Below are 20,303 nucleotides of genomic sequence, written 5' to 3'. Positions count from 1 at the left end.
GTTTGTGTAACACATTGAGTACAATTGACTTATGTCGAGAGATTTTTTTTTTCACGTGAAATTAGAACTCCAAAACGATGCAAAAGTAATCTTATAACCCGTATACAACTTTTTGAATCATTTAGATTTAATTTATGCATTTTTTTATGACCAATGTCTGACCGTCTTATAGTGTGACCGGTATGACCATTTTTACACGAAAAATAAAGGTCTAAATTAAGTTTAAATGATTCAAAAAGTTGTATAAGGGTTACAAGAATACATTTCGTCGTTTTGGTGATCTAATTCCATATATAAAAAAAATCTCTCAACATAAATCATATTCACTCAAAGTGTGACCGGCAGACCAAATTGTGAATGTCTGACCAAAATCTGATCGGTATGACCAAAGTCTGACCGATATGACCAGTATGACGTTTTAAGAGCCAAAATTTCTATGAGGATTTTTATCGAACACTTTCCATGCATTCTCAGTTTTTTCAATTTTGGAATGTAAAATCTCGTCATAGTAGAGAAAATATATCGAATGTAAGATGAAAATTGAGAAATTTGTTGTTAGAATCGCCAACGACATTTCATTGGAGAGAGAAAGAAAAAAAATACGTTTCGAATTTTTTAAAAAAGTGAGAGAATAAATTTTTTGAAGGTTTTTTCACTATATAAAGAATTGCCACGTATTCAATTTTTTAAGGGCAAACTAGTCTTTTCGTCATTTTAGTTTTTTTTTTGAAAACCCTAAACCTAGAAGGTCATCCCTTGAAGTAAAGATAGACATTTGAGGTTATTTTTGCAATTTTGCCTGTTGAGTGATCATCAATACGTTCGTGAAAAACCCAAGTACGTTATAAAGTCTACGCTTTAGATAGATACAATAAAAGAAATGTTATTCGAACAACTAAAGAAGATACGATGTAAGATCCAAGTTTATGGGCAAAAGTCAAATGCCGTACAACAAAAGTTACGGGGTAATTAGTAATATACGATGTGGTTGTAATAATACCAACAACAATAATAATAGCGATCTCCGTTGATTTTCATTAGGGGTGAATTTTTCGATACAGTATCTTATAATCTAATCGAAAAATATGATATTGTTTTCGAACCGAATCATGCAAAATTTGTGAATGGTAATTTTTTTAAAAAAAATCGAATTTTTTAAATCGAATCAAACTGAATTTTTAAAAATTCGAAAAACCAAAAATTTGTTAAAAAATCTAAATAATAACCAGTTGAATCGTATTTTTGTAAAATCGAAAGAATCAGAGTGAACAATTCCCAAAACGAATCCGAACCGAATATCGAAATCGTTCACCCTAATTTTCACAATCTACAAACCGATCTGTATTTATAAACTACAACATTGAATTTGTGTATAGTTATGGAGGAAAGTTTCCAACTTATAGTTATTGGTCCACATCAGCACGCAGAAAAATATTTAATATTACACGAACCCTAAAAGTAGACATTTTCATCAAATAATTTAAATTAAATAGAAAAAAAAACAGTTCACATGATTAAGATAGAGAATTGTGTTAATTACACCTTTTGTTCCTAACGTCTCTGAAGACAAGCTAGTGTAACCTTAGGATACTTTCGTGCATCCCGTTTGGGACCGTCACCTGCCCAACCCCAGGTTGGATTTTTTTCTGGGTATTGCTTCTGTTTGTTGATGGTGATGTTTCAGAACGTAACTTGCATGGTTATCCTTTACCAAAAAAAAAAAAAAAAGTTGCATGGTTATTTACATGAGAAGTCACGGACGTATTTGTGGCTGAAGGCAAAAGTCACCAGACCACTCACGTGTGTTTGTTTGTTTGTTTTTTTTTTTTAAAAAAAACAAGCATCAGCCTTTGTCTGCCGGAATCTTGATTATTGAAGCCATCATTTCACAATCATGCTCGTTGCCGTGAATAATTGCATTGCATGGTCCAATATTCGATGGTCCGAACAAGGTTTTTGTCCCAGAGCCCGATGCTTAAGTGACGACGGATACAACCAAAAACGAGAATCACGTTTATTGCGGTTCGAACTAATAAAATCGTGACACGTTGTATGATTTCGATACGTAGATATCTTTTCTTTCTCCAAATCAGATGTGTAGGTATTCCTTTTCCCTATAAATATCAACTATAATTAGCATGTTTCTAGCGTCTTCAATTCACTCTGTATTGTAAACTCATGGCACCGCAAACACAAACGCAAACGCTTCAGCTTCCGGCTACCTCCACCTTGTCCTTCAAGGTGCATCGGCGGCAGCCGGAGCTTGTTTCTCCGGCGAAGCCAACTCCGCGGGAGGTCAAACTACTTTCCGACATGGACGACCAACAAGGACGAGTTAGAACACATCTTAGTCTTATTTTTCTCTACGAATCTAAAGATTATAAAAGCAACGATAACAAGAAAAGGGATCCGGTTGAAATGATCCGCAAAGCGCTGGCGGAAACGCTGGTCTATTATTACCCATTCGCCGGTCGGCTCCGGGAAGGGCCCGACCAGAAACTGGTCGTCGACTGCAACGGCGAAGGCGTGATGTTCATCGAGGCCGATGCTGACGTGGCTCTTCATGAGTTCGGAGATGATCTTCTCCCTCCTTTCCCCTGCTTAGACGAGCTTCTGTTTGAAGTGGAGGGTTCTACTGACATACTCAACTCTCCCTTGTTTCACATCCAGGTATTAAATATCTATATGTGTTTTTTTTTTATAAAAAAATACTAGAAATCTGTGTGAATTAAGAATTGGGTTTAATTAAATTCATATCATGTGTAGAATTAATTCCACGTAGTTGGGAAAGGAGTTTTCCAAGGGATTAAAAAAAAAAATCATTGGTCGATGTTTTATGATATTAAAACGGCGCAGGTCACACGTCTGAAATGCGGCGGCTTTATCTTCGCCCTCCGCCTCAACCACACCATGGTGGATGCTGTCGGGTTAACTCTCTTCCTGACAACAATCGGCGATATGGTGCGTGGTGCTCACGCGCCATCCGTCCATCCCGTCTGGGACCGTCACCTGCTGGGCGCCAGGGTCCCGGCGCGTGTTACCCACGCCCACCGTGAGTACGACATGAGAGAATCGGTGGCTGAGGCCGACAACGTCCAGGGCTCTTTCTTCTTCGGCCCGTCGGATATCTCCGCCATACGTCGACTCCTACATCCCCATCAACGCGAACGAGCCACCGATTTCGAAACCCTAACGTCGTTCATCTGGCGATGTCGTACGGCCGCTCTGAGGCTCCACCCGAACACGGAAATGCGATTGCAGTGCGTGGTGAACGGTCGTGGTAAACTCAAGAACCCGCCGCTACCGCCAGGATACTACGGAAACGTAATCGTGCTTCCAGTAGCGATCTCCACCGCGAAAGAACTGGTGGAACGTCCTCTGGGTTTCGCCCTGGAGCTCGTGCGCGAGGCGAAATCGAGCGCTACGGAGGATTACTTCCGGTCGGTGGCGGATTTCTTGGCGACGACGAAAAATTGGGCTCAACCAGAAGGGGAGACACTCTGGCTGGTGTCGGATCTCAGACGCATTGGGTTCGAGAACGTCGATCTAGGGTTTGGAAAGCCGTTGTATGGCGGTTTGGCCAAGGCTGGGGCCAAGAATCTGCCGGGCTTGAGCGTGTACGAAAGGCATAAGAACAAAAAGGGCGAGACCGGAACAGCGGTTCTGATATGTTTGCCGGCGCCGGCGATGGAGAGGTTCGAGAAGGAAGTGAAAGATGCGCTGTGTGTAAACCCAAAGTATGTTATTAATTCTATGCTTTAGGCAAAATAATATGTAAAATCCAAGCTTATGGGCCTAATGGATTTCATATGTCGAATCCAACTATCTCAGCCCAACACTAATGTGAGAGAATCATAGATTTTGAAGATATTACTAAATTTATTATTCGGGTTGAATTTAATTTCAGACCTTTTATTAAGTTATATATTTAATTTTGTTATAATATCAATAACAATAAATGTGTAGTGACCGATCTCGTTGAATTTCTTAAATCAAAATTCCCACGTTGGGTCCATTTCATGTAATGTATGGCCACGGAACGATGAACTTACGTGACAAACTACAGTCGGTGAATAACAAATAATGGAATACATTAATTTCGATTTCCTCGAGGTTACGCAGAGCTCTCTTTTTTTTGGGTAACAAAACTTTTTTTTTCCTTTCTTAAAATTGGATTTATGAATTTTTTTCTTCTATATGAAATTCTACCAATTAGCATCTTTCTCACATATAGAACACATCAATTCACCAGCCACGCACCAAACAAAACATTGTAGACTCCGTAAAGCCATGGCGCCGCAAATGTTGTCCGCCGCCTCCAAGTTGACGTTCAAGGTCCATCGACGGCAGCCGGAGCTGGTTTCTCCGGCGAGGCCAACACCACGAGAGGTCAAACCACTTTCCGACACGGACGACCAACAAGGACGGCTTAGATTCCATGTCCCTCTTATCTTTTTCTACAAGTTTAGGGACGATGAAAACAATGGTGGCAAGAACAGGGATCCGGTTGAAGTGATTCGCAAAGCACTGGCTGAAACGCTCGTTTATTATTACCCATTTGCCGGCCGCCTCCGAGAAGGGTCTGACCATAAACTGGTGGTCGACTGTAACGGCGAAGGCGTGATGTTCATCGAGGCTAATGCTGACGTGTCGCTTCACGAGTTCGAGGACAATATTCTTCCTCCTTTCCCCTGTTTCGAGGAGCTTCTCTTTGAAGTGGAGGGTTCCGATAAGATACTCAACTCTCCCTTGCTTCTCATTCAGGTATTGTATATACATGTTTCATAAGAGATGCCATTCTGGTTGGGGAAAAAAATTCAAATATATATATATATATATATATATATATATATATGAATTTGTAATCGATATATATGCATAAGATCAATGGGTAGAATTCGTAAATTTTATTATATTAAACGGTGCAGGTCACACGTCTGAAATGCGGCGGCTTTATCCTCGCCCTCCACTACAACCACACCATGGCGGACGCTGTCGGACTCTCTCTCTTCTTGAGAACGCTCGGCGAGCTAGCGCGTGGTGCTCACGTGCCATCCGTTCTACCCGTCTGGGATCGTCTCCTACTCAACTCTAGGGTCCCGGCGCGTGTTACGCACGCGCATCGCGAGTACGACATAACAGAACCAGTGGCTGAGGCCGACGCCGTCACGTGCGACGACAAGGTCCAGCGCTCTTTCCTCTTCAGCCCGTCGGATATCTCCGCCATACGTCAACTCCTCCCTCCAGAACAACGCGACCGCGCCACCGATTTTGAAACCCTAACGTCATTCATCTGGCGATGCCGCACCGCCGCCCTGAGGCTCGACCCGAACACGGAAATGCAATTGAAGTGCGTAGTGAACGCTCGTCCTAAACTCAAGAACCCGCCCCTACCGCCTGGATACTACGGAAATGCAATCACGGCTTCCGTAGCGATCTCCACCGCGAAAGAACTGACAGAACGCCCGCTCAATTTCGCCCTGCGGCTCGTGCAGGAAGCGAGATCGAGCGTTACAGAGGATTACTTCTGGTCCGCGGTGGATTTATTGGCGACATCAAAGGATCGGCCGCTTTCTGAAACGGCCACAACCTTCGTTGTCTCGGATGCCAGACACAGTGGGATCCAAAACGTGGATTTAGGGTTCGGAAAGCCACTGTACGGCGGCGTTGCCATGGCCGGGGCAGGGGATTTCCCAGGAATGAGCTTTTACGAAAGGTATAAGGACAAAAAGGGCCAGATTGGAACAGTGGTTCTGATGTGTTTGCCGGCGCCGGCGATGGAAAGGTTCTAGAAGGAAGTGAACGGTTTGTTGAGTGATCATCTCTGTTTCGGACAAAGGAAGTGAAAACCCAAAGTGTGTTATTAAGTCTACGCTTTAGGTACAATAAAGAGGAGAGCCTCTTGTTCGCTGAGAGGGTTCCGGTTTTGAGAAAACCGGCAGAAAACCGGTCAATGCCGAAAACGGAGCGTTTGGTCAATAAAAAGATGCTATTATTATTATTATTATTATTTTTATTTGGGATAATTCCATTTAAAACCCTGTACTTTTCTCTCGTCGCAATTTAAATCCTGTACTTTTTTTTTATCCAAAAAAACATTGTACTTTTAAAAATTGGCAATTAAAACTCTATACTTTTAAAAATTGGCAAATAAAACCCTAAACGAAAAAATATATTATTTAATGCTGACATGGCATCCTAGTCATTTGTCACATCATCAATCCCTAATATTTAATAATATTAATTAATATAAAATAAAAATAAAATAATAAAAATAAAAATAAAATTTTAAAAATTATACACATACATATATAATGAAATGATATACATATATACACATATATAAACATATTTATATATATACACACATATATATAATACATATATATATATATGTTTTATATGCATATGTGGTATATGTATTTTTTTTCTAAAAATCATGCATATGTCACATATATATATATATGATTTTTAGAAAAGCATGTATATATCACACATACATATAAAACATATTTATATATATATATATATATGTATGTATTATATAGATATATATATAAATATGTTTTATGTATGTGTGATATATGATTTTTTTTCCTAAAAATCATACATATATATATATAATGTTTTTTAGGGAAAAATACATATATAACACATACATATAAAACATATAATAATTATACACATATATAGATATATATGTATCATATGTATATATATGTATATATGTATATATAAATATATTTATATATGTATATAATTTTAAAATTTTTATAAACATGTTTATATATGTGTATAATTTTATGAATATATATATTTTTTAAAATTTTATTTTTATTTTTATTATTTTATTTTTATTTTATATTAATTAATATTATTAAATATTAGGGATTGATGATGTGGCAGATGACTAGGATGCCATGTCAGCATTAAATAATATTGTTTTTCGTTTAGGGTTTTATTTGCTAATTTTTAAAAGTATAGAGTTTTAATTGCCAATTTTTAAAAGTACAATGTTTTTTTGGATAAAAAAAAGTACAGGGTTTAAATTGAGACGAGAGAAAAGTACAGGGTTTTAAATGGAATTATCCCTTTTTATTTTACAACAACAATCCGGAGTCCGGACCCATCATGGAGTATAAGACGCATCATGGAGAATAATAAGAGAAGAGAGGGTTAGTGACGGGAGAGAAATCGAGTAGTTCCCTCGACTGAAGCCAAGGTTTGATGACGACAACGGAGGTGAACATTCTGGTCGTACGGTCGGACAATGTTACTTCGATCTTGAGGAAGTACTTTATGCCCGAAACCACCTGCTCTTGAGCCTCCACCACTCTACTGAACATCAACGGATCGAACACTGCTGCTTCTTCACTCGTCGACCCTCTTCCCTTCTCGTGCTCTCTTTCTTCTCTCAGATTGAACTCTTGCACGCAGTACCTGTGAATCGTTTCTCAAATTCGATTATGAGATCATGAAAACCCTAGATTTCACATACATTTTGGTCTTGAACTTGATTGATCATTACTAGAAATAATTATGCACCAAGGTCACTGTTTGTACCAAGTATTTTGATCCATTTAAAGAACTCCCTTGCACCCAAATCCACAAATTAATACAACCAAAGTTCCATCGAGATGAATATATATATATACACGTACCTCCCGAGTTCTTGGAGTTCTCTGTTGGATTCGACGTCCTGCACTTCCGACCTCCCGCCGGCCAACTTCCGTAAGCCGTACGATGGTCGGGAGAATATAGAAACCAACACCATCACCATCAACAATCCCAAAGACATCCTCGTACTAGTCGCAGCCATTTTCAATATCCTGATTAAAATCAGTTCTTAATTATTCTTTTTAATCACGATCTTTGTTATTGCCTGATTCCTTCTTTTCGTTTATGGAAAAGATTCAAGAAAAAACAGAACAAGGGGAGAAAAATGTATATATCCTTCCTTCTTGTCTCGTGTCGTGTTCTCTACGCTCGTAGAATGTGATTCCCGTTGGTGGGAAGACGTCTCGTCTTATAGGATGGGAGAGACAGAGTGGTGAGGATACGTAAGTTGGTCCCATGCCATTGGTACCTTCGGGATTCTTCTTTCTTCTAAGCTTTCGGTAATCGCCCACATCTTATTTTCATGCATCTTTTTACAATATATGCATATACATATATATATATATATATATATATATATATATATGTGTGTGTGTGTGTGTAATAGCTAAATTTAAAGAGGTTAGTGTGGTAAAAGATTCTACTCCTAGTTTGCAATGAGAGATGGGCTTGTAAAGTTACGGGCTTTGAATTTTATAAATGGCTCCATTTGAATTGTTAGATGCCATGCCACCACAATTTTATAGGCCCACAAATACTTATATCATGCACAATATTACCATTATGTATACACACACCTTAGGTGTAAATAAAAATTCATAAAATATTATACATGCATTATTCTTTTGTTGGGAAAAAAAACACAAGGTCAAGCGGACTATAACTAATACCATACAAAAGTGTAACAAAAACACGTACAAAAGATGCATATGCTAAAAACCATAACCCCGACCATATAGCATTTGTTTGGACCTTCCGATTACAAACACAATACACATACCAAAAAGAGCAAAAGCGTTTTGCCACTAACGTCGTTCACGTTTTATTCTACTGTGCTGTCCGGTTCCGACCGATGGCTCACACGAAGACCCTGGGGACGGACTCGACCGGCTTGATCTCAACCTCTCGAAGCTCGATTTTAAGTCCTTTTCCTCCTCCATTCGCCAACGGATGGATCCCGTGTTCCGGCCCCTTCATGTACGCCCTCGCCTCCTTCTCCTTCTCCACCGATACCCCAAAACGCTTCTCCACCTCTAAATTTCCATCAAGAATTAATCAAGTACAAAAATGATCTAGAATTACGGAATAAATACCCTATATCATCCATCATATATATATATATATATATATATATGAGTTCAGGTCGAAATACTATACATATCCGCGCGTGCAACTCTAATGAAAGCATTGAACGAATCAGTGTAGGTCAAATTAAATATCATCATATCCTTTTTATCTCTTAAAATATCCGTGTATGTAAAGACGCTAGTAACATATTCTTGTATGTGATCTTGGCTTTGTGGTCCGATCGATCGATATCGATATACCTTGGATCATATCGGGGTAGAGTTGGCCGTCACGCGTTACGGCCATCATGAGATTGGGCAAGCCGAGGGGGAGGTCGTGGCCGAGATCGACCTGCCAAAAATGGAAAACCTTTCCATAGGTCTTGGCGACCTTGACGAGGTCGGTGCGCTGGATGGGGCCGGGGACGCCGGGCATGAACAAGATCCCGCCTTTGACCTCGTACTCGTGAGAGTGCCAAAACTTCTTCTCCTCGTCCGGCAGTGTCATGAAGAGCTTCTCCGACACAATGTACTCGATCCCGATGAGCCGGGCGTTGGCTTCGGGGCTGTCGTAGATCAGACACTGCCTCATTTCTTCGTTCTGGTGTGCACAGAAGTGATGCGCCTCCACTTGCCGCGTCATGTCGTGCGCGTAGAAATGAAATCTGCCCATCAATGCACAACACAAATATAATACAATGTATATACATATGCATATCAATTAAGATCAGATGTCGGTCTTGCTCGTACATGACACAGACATGGACATCAAAGGTAAGAGACAAGACACACATGCAATGAATTGAAATATTTTATGTTTTAGTGAAGACTGAATATGTTGAAGAGAAATCAAAGCTAGCGGATGTGTGTGTGTGTACATAAGATTCGTACGCGCATAGATGCTGGTGGATTTGGTTAATAGGAGCAAAGCTTTGGATGGTGGCGGCAGCGGTGTCAACCATGGAGGTCGTGATCTTGGTCGGCTCACCGGGAATCTCTGGACCTGGCTTCGTCGATGAATGCGTTGTCTTCTCCATTATTTCGCCTCTCTCTCTCTCTCTGGAATTTTCTCAGGAACCAAACAGGGGAAATCAGTGTACAACATCCAAGGAAAGAGATGGTCGAAGAGAGATAGCTAGGAAGTAGGGAGGGGTCTTGACCGTTCTGACACGTGGCGGACGTGGACGATCTCTATGAGCGCCACGTGGCTTTCTTTAGCTTTCTTTTTTCCGTAGTTCTATAAATTAAGAATTCGTCAAGAAGATACGTGTCAGTCTATGGAGCAAACAAGAGTCGGTAATACTGGTCCTCGGCACGTGTAAACGGAACGGCACCGAAAATGCATTTACGTATGCAGGACCCAAACCACATGCATGCATGTACGTGATTACCTTATAAACAGCAACCTTACTTTTGTCCCCTTCAATCGATAACCCTTCAATGCGAATCAAAACCCTCTTGCCCTATAGCATATATTAATCGCGTATTTCCGAAGTATATATAAATCAAACAATATACCATCAAATAATTTCAACCGATGAAAATTCCTCACTCAATAATATATTTTTTTATTAACTAGACAAAAAGAATATAGATATACTTTATTTTTTATATATTACCTTGATTAATAATTTAATACTATATTTTTAGAATTAAGGACGTGAAAAACTACCAACAAAATAAATGAATGCATTTTTCTTGTTATACCTTTTTGTAATAAATACTTAATTAAATGGTTTGTTCTGTTTGGCTTCCGTCCGATTTTATTTCCTGTTTTGATTTTGATGACTTTTGTATTTAAAATATATTTAGAATTTCAATGAATAAATATGATAAGTTAAATATATTTTGTACGTCCATGCATATTTTCCTATTTTTAGAATTAGCAACGTGAAAAACTGTCAACGAAATAAATGAATGCGTTTTCTTATAATAAATAATTAAATGGTTTGGTCTGTTTGGTTTTCGTCCGATTTTATTTCCTACTATAAATTTCGATGGGTTTTGTATTTAAATACATTTTGAATTCCAATAAATAAATGTGGTAAATTAAATATTAGCCAATATATAAAAAACGAATAAAGCACTTACTTTATATGTGATGACCATTATGGATAATTTCGACCTAATTAAAATAATCGTATTTTAGGGAATTCGAATAATTGACTTACAAAAACAGATACGGATCATAAATCAGTCAAGATAATCACGGAGATATCGGTTGCCTTTTTTCCCTGGTTTATTTTATAGTTAAATTAACTTATAATTAAAATGTATTAGGCTCCTTTGCGTATATAATAATACACATCATGGTAAATGGGTCAACCCTATGTCTGGATTTATAATATATATATACATTTATAAATATGTCTTTGATCATATATATTATAGTATATGGTCCAAACGCTTATATATATACACACAACCTGCCATTTTCTTCAAATGAATATGTAAGTCTCTATACCAATGGGGCAAACTAATGGTGATGATGATAATCATAACTGGCATTAATTAAATATTTCATGGTGGAGGAGCTTATGAGCATTTCTGTTCTCGGTATTTATTTTATTATTTTTTATGCAATTATTTGTTTATGATAAATAATTTTAATTAATGGCTCTTTTTAATCATACGGGATACCCCAGCAGAAATTCTCTCGCCGTCAGGCCATTACGAATTTATGTTTAAAAAATTTTATAACCTGATATTATAACCTAAATTCTTCATAGGGTCCAACAATAATTAAGAGTGCTTTACCCAAAAAAAAAAAAAAAAAAACTAAGAGTGTCACTATATACGGAATAGTTTCAATTAAATTATAATAACGATACATTAACGTAGAAAACAACGGAAAACCAACAACAAAAAATGAAAATAAATGGAGGCAAACATCCCTTTCATGTTACCATGGTACATTAATTGTCTTTTGAAACCAGTCAAATACCTTGGAATATACGGTCCGACCAAATTATATTGCAAGTTTTGTAACAAAGTTTTTCTTAATTAAATTAAATAATAGAGGATCATTAGAGAAGAATTGGTTTAATACATTCACAGTTTGCAAAACCATATATATATTCATACAAAAAAATCATATATATATATATATACACACACACACACATATAAGCAGGCTCGTCGTTTGTATGCGAATCAAAGGAGAAAAAAGTAAGGTGTGGGGGTCAGAAAATCAACAAAGCAAAGAAAAAGAGAGAAAAAATGGCCCAAATCTGCGAAAACTGCAAACGTTTCAAATGCCACACATTGGTCAACAAAACTATATATATATATATACGTGCATATGTATAACCTGTAAATATATATATATATATATATATATACACACACGTACATGTCATAACTTGTACGTATATATGTGCGAATGTGTTACATAAAAAGACGCAGGGGCTTTGTGGCTGTGTCGTTATGGTAGATAAAGTGTTGGTTTGACTACATATAGTATTTATTTATCTTTACTATTATCATGTGAAATCTAGAATATCCAAAATTTATAGAAACAAATTGTTATTAATAATTAATATTTTATCTTAATATAGCGTAATTCATATTATACATTATACACACACACACACATACCTATGAGCTGGGAACTATGAGGGCATAGTTTTCTTCATAAAAACAAAATTAGTAATTAATCATTTGTCATTAATGAAAATTAAAATATGGGCAAAATTGCGAGTCTCAAGAAAAACCCCTGATATCGAATATACTTTAATACAGTATCTTCTGCCACAACAATTTGTGCTTTAAGAAAAGAATATATATATATATATATATATATTATATGTATATATTCACAATTTCAGAAATTGGGAGGATGAACAGAAAAATAAAAAAAATAATAAAGGGTAAAATAAATAAATTGAAAGGGAAAGATGATAATGTACTACATTCAAGACACATTGCCCTTTACCTCTTTTTTTTTTCTTTGCTTTTTTGCTTTGTTTGGTAGACCGAGAACTTGGAGGGAAAATGGGATCATTTACTATAACCCTATTAGATTTTTATATTATTGCCAGTAAATCATATATTTATTTGAATATTAGTATTATTCCAACTCCTAACTAGCATATAAAAACGATCTACTTCATTTAAAATAATAAAATAATATTTCTATTTAGATACTTATGGCTTTCAAGAGATTTATTATATAGTTTGATAATTTTGATTTGAATCTGATTTTCACTAAAAAAAAATGGTTATTTTATAGATCTTCCAGGTCGTTTTTTTATAATCGATTCATATTCGATTAATTTGGTATTAAAAATTACAACCAAACTATTCATATATATTTACATTTATTTCTTTAAATTTATTTATTTTTTAACAAATGGTAATTCGGCAAAGATTTATTCGATAATAGGAATACCGTGTTCTCAATCTTTTGGCTTTTTTATTGTATTATCAATTAAAATGGGTGTTACCACAATATTTTGGTATATATGGTCTAAATTCAGGACAATTTACGAATTATATTTTGTATGAAAATAAATGTAAATATTTAAAAAATCTGCCCGTTTAGTTTGAATTCTTCTGCCGTTTATAAGGCCGTATCACAGGCATTTAATATCCTTGAAGCGCTTAATTTGTATTTTTATCTATTTGTATCGAATAACGAATGATACCTATTCTTAAAACAATGTCAATTTTGACCCTTCCGTTAAACGACATCGTTTCCATCGCCTGTTGCCCCCACCCTTCACTCCTTACACTGTAGCCATTGCTAACATTTTTAAATTACATATTAAATTTTGGCCATTATTTCGAATAATTTATTTGTCTTTTCTGTAATTATCCAGATAATAAAATTTTTTAGAAAATACTGTAAACCTTATGAATGGACAGTGGAATTATTTGACATGATATATATATATATATATGTAACTATAGTCATTATGTAATCATTATATTATATTAATATAAGTGTTTTTGTTTAAGTACGAATCAACAAAACCTTATATATATATATATATATTTTTGTTACAATGAGATTTATTTATTTATATATTTCAAATATGGGATACCTGTGAATACAAAAGAGGGTAATTCTTGTAAATTGTCACGCTTTCTCTTTTGGGGGGGTGGCTTGGCTTTTATCAGTCGTCGCCATCATCCATTAATTTCGCGTGCCATTGTTTCGGGCTTATTTCATCCACTCCTATTAATATACCGATTTTATTTTTATATTTTTAAAACTTCTTCAATACGTTCTATATATTACTTTCCCATCATAAACCATTGATTTTATTTTGATATATACATTCCGTGTATATATATATATATAACAATTCATAAATGAGACGGCTTTGACGTTATTTTCGATAAAACTTTACTTAGAAAATGATACGTCGAATGGTCCAAGGCCTCTTATATCCTAACTAAAATTTTATCAAATGGAAAAATAAAAAAAAAAGGAAAGAAAGCAAAGGGCAAAAAAGGAAGAAAAAAAGTGAAAGCCCACAAAGACCGATTAGTCCAAGGGGAGTGTTCTCTCTCTCATCTGCGGCTTTTACTTTGCCGTTTCACTGAGAACGAGGCTCTCTCTCTCTCTCTCTCCCCCGACCAGAAGGAGAAGAAGCAGCAGCTTAAACACTCTCTCTCTCTCTCCTCGTCTTTATACAAATAAGTTTAGCTTTCTCGCTCTAAAATCTTCCTCATTGTCTGCCTGTTTCTACTTCAAGAATTGTTGTCTCTTGCCGCACTTTTGCTTATTTTAACTCTCTCTCTCTCCATCTTTCCTTTTCTTCTCATTCCATCATCAAGAAGTATTAAGCCATCGTTAAGCCTTCCCTCTTGTTCTTCGCGTTGTCTCTGTAAGAGAGAGGAAGTCTCAGAAACAAAACCCATTTCTTTGTCTAGAAAGAGAAAGGTGACAAACCCCAGATTTTCGCTTGCTTAGTTTGGTCCAGTGGGAGGGGAAAAGAAGCCATTTTTTTAAGCAAATTTGGGAAATTTCATCGTTTCGGCAAAAGGGTTCAAGAGGATTTGAAAATCAAAACCCATTTCAATTCGACAATTTGATTTGATTTCTTTTGTGTTTGTTACTCTTATTCGTTTTCCGTATGGATCGAACCTTTGTTCTGTGATTCTAAAAGGAGAAAGAAGGAACAGAACCAATCTGGTCGAGAAGCTAAGAAATAGCGACAATGAGAGATGACAGCTCCAAGAAAAGCAAGGTTTGTTCTCTTTCTTCTCTCTAAACCTTTTTGATTTCCTTTTTCATCGCATCAATGGATTCCCAGTCGATCATGAATCTCAAAAGTTTATTTTCTCGGAAATGAAGATTTCATGGTCCAGGAAAATGGTTAGGAAGTGGTTCAATATCAGAAGCAAAGCCGAGGAGTTCCAAGCAGATGATCCTGTTTCTGGTGGTAAAAGACACTTGTTCTTGTTTTTTTCTTGCTTTTTTTTTTTGTCTCTTCTCACAAAATCCAATTCGAAGTTTTTACTGGGTTTGGTTGATGCACATGTGACCAAACATGTCTATTTCCCCCCTGCTTTGACCATATTCTCATCAAAATTTTCCCCTTTGTAGGAAATTAAAAAAGAAAAAAGCAATTTTGATTATTTTTGCCTAATTTATTTTCTGAAATCTTTGAAGGAGTTGAAGTGGAGTACAGAACTAGCCTCTCAGAGAGAGAGCCCTGCACAATCAAGAAGAGCAAAACTGGTGAATATATATAACTATACGTACACAGATTCTCACCTTCATCCGTATATACATACACACATACGACTGAATGATCATGCCTGTGTGTGCGTGTATACATATAGATATATCTGCAGAGCTGATTTTTCTTCTTCTCTCTGTGTTTGGTTTCTCAGAGAAATTCAGTAAGAACTGGGAGCAGCAGGCCCGACAACGGAGAACGAACTATGAAAATCCCAGGATCATCGATGTCCAGAACTACAGGTAAAACACGCAACTGCATATATGCATACACATATATGCACAAGTACACTGAACGTATACATGTATATAATGATTCATTGTTGCTGATTCATGAGCAGCATCTTCGTAGCTACATGGAACGTAGCCGGACGCTCCCCTCCTTCAGAATTGAACCTCGACGACTGGCTTCTTTCATCAGCCCCTGCAGATATATACGTACTCGGGTAACAATTTAGTCGATCTTCCATGAAGGTTGTCGTCTTTGTGGCTGTTTCAGTTCTCTCATTGTCGGTTTCTTCCCTTTCAGGTTTCAAGAAATTGTCCCTCTTAATGCCGGCAACGTTCTTGGAGCTGAAGACAATGGCCCTGCCAAAAAATGGCTTTCCCTTATCAGGAAAACGCTCAATAACCGGTCCGGGACTAGTGGAAGCAGCGCTTATCATATGCCGTCTCCTATTCCGATGCCCATTGCAGAGATAGATGCTGACTTCTCTGGTTCCTCGAGGCAAAAGAACTCGACTTTCTTTCACCGGAGATCCTTCCAGACACCGAGTATATGGAGAATGGAGAATGACCCTTCGGTTCCACAGGCACGGCTTGACCGCCGGTTCAGTGTCTGTGACCGTGTGTTCTTCAGTCACAGGCCGAGTGACTTTGATCCTAGTTTCAGGTGGAATGGAAGTGGTAGTAGTAGTAGTCGTAGGCCTAGCGATTTCTCGAGGCCTAGTGACTTCTCTAGACCGAGTGATTATTACTCCAGACCAAGTGATTATTCTCGCCCGAGTGATTATTCCCGGTGGGGTTCTTCCGATGATGATAACGGCCCCGGAGATTCCCCGAGCACTGTCTTGTACTCACCAGGGTCATATGGTGGTTCTGCACCGAATGATAATGGCTGCAGAATCCCGTGGAACTCATCGCAGTATTGTTTAGTGGCGAGCAAGCAAATGGTGGGTATCTTTCTAACAGTCTGGGTGAAATCCGAGCTGAGAGAGCACGTCAAGAACATGAAAGTATCTTGTGTTGGCAGAGGATTGATGGGTTATCTCGGGAATAAGGTAGACATTGTTCTTCATCATGACCACGCAGTTTCTTGAATTAGCGAGTGTATATACACTTCGTTACATGATATGCCTTTGCTCGTTGGCTTTCTGTAGGGATCGATCTCGGTTAGCATGTTACTGCATCAAACGAGTTTTTGCTTCATCTGTAGCCACTTGACCTCGGGACAGAAAGAAGGCGACGAGCTAAGAAGGAATGCGGATGTGATGGAGATACTCAAGAAAACGAGGTTTCCTCGTGTCCAGAGTTTAGAGGACGAGAAATCCCCCGAGACTATACTTCAGCACGAGTAAGATGACCTTTCTTCCTTCGTAGCATCATCATCAGCTTGAATTTTTGCAACCATACTTCGATAGATACTTCATTTATGGTTTACACATAAGTTCATTTCCTTTTTTCTCTCTGCGTTTCCATTTGATTTAGTCGGATAATTTGGCTCGGGGATTTGAATTACCGGATAGCCCTCTCGTACCGATCTGCCAAAGCACTTGTAGAGATGCAAAATTGGAGGGCTTTACTGGAAAACGATCAGGTACTCACTCACTCACACAAATAGCAAATATATGTCACAGAATTTAACAGCTTACATCTCAATAATCGGAGAGTTCTTATCCATAAATGTAATGTTTATTACAGTTAAGGATAGAGCAGAAACGAGGGCGTGTCTTTAAGGGATGGAGCGAAGGAAAGATCTACTTCCCGCCGACATACAAATACTCTACTAACTCAGATAGATACACCGGAGATGATATGCACCCAAAGGCAAAACGCCGAACCCCTGCTTGGTAAGTTTCTCCCTCTGCATTAAAAGTATGGAAATTTCGTTCTCGGCCCCCTGTTGGTCAGAATTCTCTAATAATCGGTTCTACGAATTCATCCTTCTTCAAGGTGCGATAGGATATTGTGGTATGGAGAAGGGCTGCATCAGTTATCCTACATAAGAGGAGAGTCTCGGTTCTCAGACCACAGACCGGTGTATGGCATTTTCTGCGCGGAGGTGGAATCGGCTCACAACAGGTTGAAACGAACTATGAGTTACTCGAACTCACGGGTCCAAGCAGAGGAGCTGTTGCCTTACTCGCGTGGATACACCGAGCTCAGCTTTTTCTAGAAACATGGAGTTTCCATGGTAAAGTTTCTTCCTTTTTTCTATCAGAATCTTGTCAAGTTGCAAATGGGATATAGCTGGTTCTTGGGAGAAATGCCAAAACTGGAAACTTGAATAACGCACAGAACAGAACACAGTTTCAGTGACATAAGCTGTCAAAGACAATGAAGTTCATAAATGGGTGTGGCATAGAGATTGAATGCAGAGTTCTTGAACATGAAAGATCGATCTGCATTTATAAACCAAGAATTTGAGCCAAGTCTCTTTCGGATCATTGAATGACATGAAGCCGAGTGGGATCGCTCATTCGAATTTCTTGCGTGTTCGGTTCGATTTGCGTTCCATGTTGGATAATGACCTGAAAACGTTGTTACCTTAACATTTGTCTCTGCATCATCAAGTGAGTTTTTGTTAAAAAAAGATGGAAACTTTAACGAACCCAGAAGAGATTTATTCTCTGTGTTTCTTCATAATTGTGTCTCATGAAGAATTTGATCTGCTTTTGTCAGGTGAGCGATGGCGTTTAAAGTTTTCGATTCTTGTAGGGTGACGGGGACGTTTCATTGCCCCTTAACCGGAAATAAAAAGGTCGGTTCAACTCCTTTTTTTTTAAATTATTTTTTACATCGGTTTTGGTTAATTTTAACCGAGCAATTTCCGGTTCTCAGGTGTGCAAAGTTTTGTAATTTTCGGTATTTGCTTAACCGGTTTCACATACCGGCGCTTCCCAGCTTCGACCCGGTTCACCATTTTTCTAGGCTTTCATTAGATTTTACACGCCATAATATTTAGGTAATTATTTCATCTTTATCTCACTTAAATTTATTTCTTTTTATTTTCTGTATACTTAATAATTCCAGAAATTTCAATAATTGTATGAGAACCGAAGCTGACAACAATTATCTTTACTTTTATGCAGAATATGAACTGACCCAATCAGAAACTGCCAAGTGGACAGATGAAAGTTCTTTTATACATCATTCTTTTATTAGCGTTAGGGTTTTTTTTTCCTTTCTTTTTCAATTGAAGCGTGCTGCCAAGACAATCATATTGAAATGCTTATGATATGGTTTGTGTGATAATTTCTTTTATACCGATCCATCATATAAAAAAAAATTTCTCATGATTATTCGCAGAAAAAGTGAAAAGATGCCTCTTGTATTGATCATTGTACTGAAAAAGTGAAATATTTTAGTAATGATAAAAAAAAATATTATTAATGTAACCGCGATAAATGAATTTGCTATTATATATAACATGTTTTCTAATTTTAGAAAATAAAAATAGGCCGATATTTAAGATAAAAAATGGATTAAGTATATCTGTATTATCTGATTGAAATGTGTATGAAAGTGTGACATGTTTTCTGTAACATCTCATGCTTTGTCTCCTCTCTCAGCTTTTCTCGATCATAACACAACTTGCTCTTTTTCTTTATTATTATTATTATTATTATTATTATTATTATTATTAAAGAACACGAAAAAATATTGTGAAATGTGAAGCCAATGATTAATTACACATACAATGATGGGATTAATATATTTCTTTTTAGATTCTTAAAACATTTTTATCTGGAAAAAACTATTTAAACAAATAATAACTCTTTTAATGACTGTAAACATGCCAATAATGATCATTTCACATCATATTTTAATTAAAATGATTAATTTTAACAGATTCAGTGAATTTAACATTAGGAGATGGCGAAATCAAATGGGCCGGGTTTAATCGACTTTATTGGGCAAACCGGGCTCAGTACTCTGATTCCCAAAGCCTAACCAGGCCCGGTTCAGTACAATCTCTAGTGGCATTTTTGTAGTTTTGACTGAAACATAACTTCCAGATCAAGATGACCGTTGGGCTTTTCAAAATTCGAAGGGAAGAAAAAAAAAACAAAGCATTCCCAAAGAAAACCTAACAGAAATCAGGTGGAAGCCACGGAGGGAAAGTTCTCGCCGTAGGGGAAATCGATGGCATCAATGACGAAGACAACGACCAAAATGAACTTGTCGGTGGAAGAATCCGAGACCAGGGAGAGTTACTTTTACTTCCCAGGTTGCAGGAAAGATGCGAATCGCGGCTGCGAGATTTGTCTCGACAGCATCAAGGCCACGCCCGATCTCATGCCTCTGAGCGTCCAGAAAAGCTCCCTCACGAGGCTTTCTTACTCATTTCGCTGTGGAAACCACTCCAATCTCGTTCGATCCCGTGGTTGTTGCCACGCCCACTTCGGTTTCTCGCCCATTCTCGAGAGTGTCTCCCCCGAATAAGAAGAGGAATCAGGAGGAGAAATCAAAGGTTTGTAGAGGGAAAG

General features: G+C 37.5%; 5 protein-coding genes across 7 annotated transcripts; 3 read left to right on the top strand and 2 right to left on the bottom strand.

Annotated features, from left to right (window-relative positions):
• Positions 1-2,137: 2,137 nt before the first annotated feature.
• Positions 2,138-3,874, top strand: LOC104826171 ((Z)-3-hexen-1-ol acetyltransferase-like). The gene is made up of 2 exons (XM_010558735.2): positions 2,138-2,670; positions 2,857-3,874. Exons 1-2 carry the CDS (start codon positions 2,179-2,181, stop codon positions 3,760-3,762), a joined length of 1,398 nt encoding a protein of 465 aa, XP_010557037.1. The 5' UTR covers positions 2,138-2,178; the 3' UTR covers positions 3,763-3,874.
• Positions 3,875-4,290: 416 nt separating this feature from the next.
• On the top strand, positions 4,291-5,960 carry LOC104826170 ((Z)-3-hexen-1-ol acetyltransferase-like). The gene is given in 2 exon segments (XM_010558734.2): positions 4,291-4,764; positions 4,929-5,960. Coding segments are annotated over 2 exon segments (1,392 nt in total). The 3' UTR covers positions 5,847-5,960.
• Positions 5,961-7,131: 1,171 nt separating this feature from the next.
• Positions 7,132-7,998, bottom strand: LOC104826169 (cysteine proteinase inhibitor 2-like). Its single transcript, XM_010558733.2, has 2 exons — positions 7,662-7,998; positions 7,132-7,440 (listed from the first exon to the last, which is right to left on the bottom strand). The coding sequence occupies exons 1-2, from the start codon at positions 7,817-7,819 to the stop codon at positions 7,149-7,151; spliced, it is 450 nt and encodes a 149-aa protein (XP_010557035.1). The 5' UTR covers positions 7,820-7,998; the 3' UTR covers positions 7,132-7,148.
• A 482-nt stretch (positions 7,999-8,480) lies between these two features.
• On the bottom strand, positions 8,481-10,011 carry LOC104826168 (oil body-associated protein 1A). Its single transcript, XM_010558732.2, has 3 exons — positions 9,795-10,011; positions 9,165-9,568; positions 8,481-8,870 (listed from the first exon to the last, which is right to left on the bottom strand). The coding sequence occupies exons 1-3, from the start codon at positions 9,938-9,940 to the stop codon at positions 8,695-8,697; spliced, it is 726 nt and encodes a 241-aa protein (XP_010557034.1). The 5' UTR covers positions 9,941-10,011; the 3' UTR covers positions 8,481-8,694.
• A 4,427-nt stretch (positions 10,012-14,438) lies between these two features.
• Positions 14,439-19,115, top strand: LOC104826167 (type IV inositol polyphosphate 5-phosphatase 7-like). 3 transcript variants are annotated; one of them, XM_010558730.1, is made up of 14 exons: positions 14,439-14,793; positions 15,020-15,100; positions 15,208-15,295; positions 15,526-15,594; positions 15,750-15,837; positions 15,936-16,040; positions 16,124-16,874; positions 16,974-17,167; positions 17,302-17,410; positions 17,515-17,663; positions 17,767-18,007; positions 18,496-18,574; positions 18,655-18,778; positions 18,906-19,115. In XM_010558730.1, exons 2-11 carry the CDS (start codon positions 15,071-15,073, stop codon positions 17,987-17,989), a joined length of 1,806 nt encoding a protein of 601 aa, XP_010557032.1. In that variant the 5' UTR covers positions 14,439-14,793; positions 15,020-15,070; the 3' UTR covers positions 17,990-18,007; positions 18,496-18,574; positions 18,655-18,778; positions 18,906-19,115. The 3 variants fall into 3 exon arrangements, with proteins under 3 accessions (XP_010557032.1, XP_010557033.1, XP_010557031.1); XM_010558731.1 differs by having other exon boundaries at positions 14,439-15,100; positions 15,208-15,292; XM_010558729.2 differs by having other exon boundaries at positions 14,440-15,100.
• Positions 19,116-20,303: the final 1,188 nt, after the last annotated feature.

This window comes from Tarenaya hassleriana, unplaced genomic scaffold, assembly GCF_000463585.1.
Source record: "Tarenaya hassleriana unplaced genomic scaffold, ASM46358v1 Cleome5, whole genome shotgun sequence".
Classification (NCBI taxonomy): Eukaryota; Viridiplantae; Streptophyta; class Magnoliopsida; order Brassicales; family Cleomaceae; genus Tarenaya; species Tarenaya hassleriana.
The sequence above is the reverse complement of the archived record's forward strand: the minus strand, read 5'-3'. Positions and strand labels throughout refer to the sequence as shown.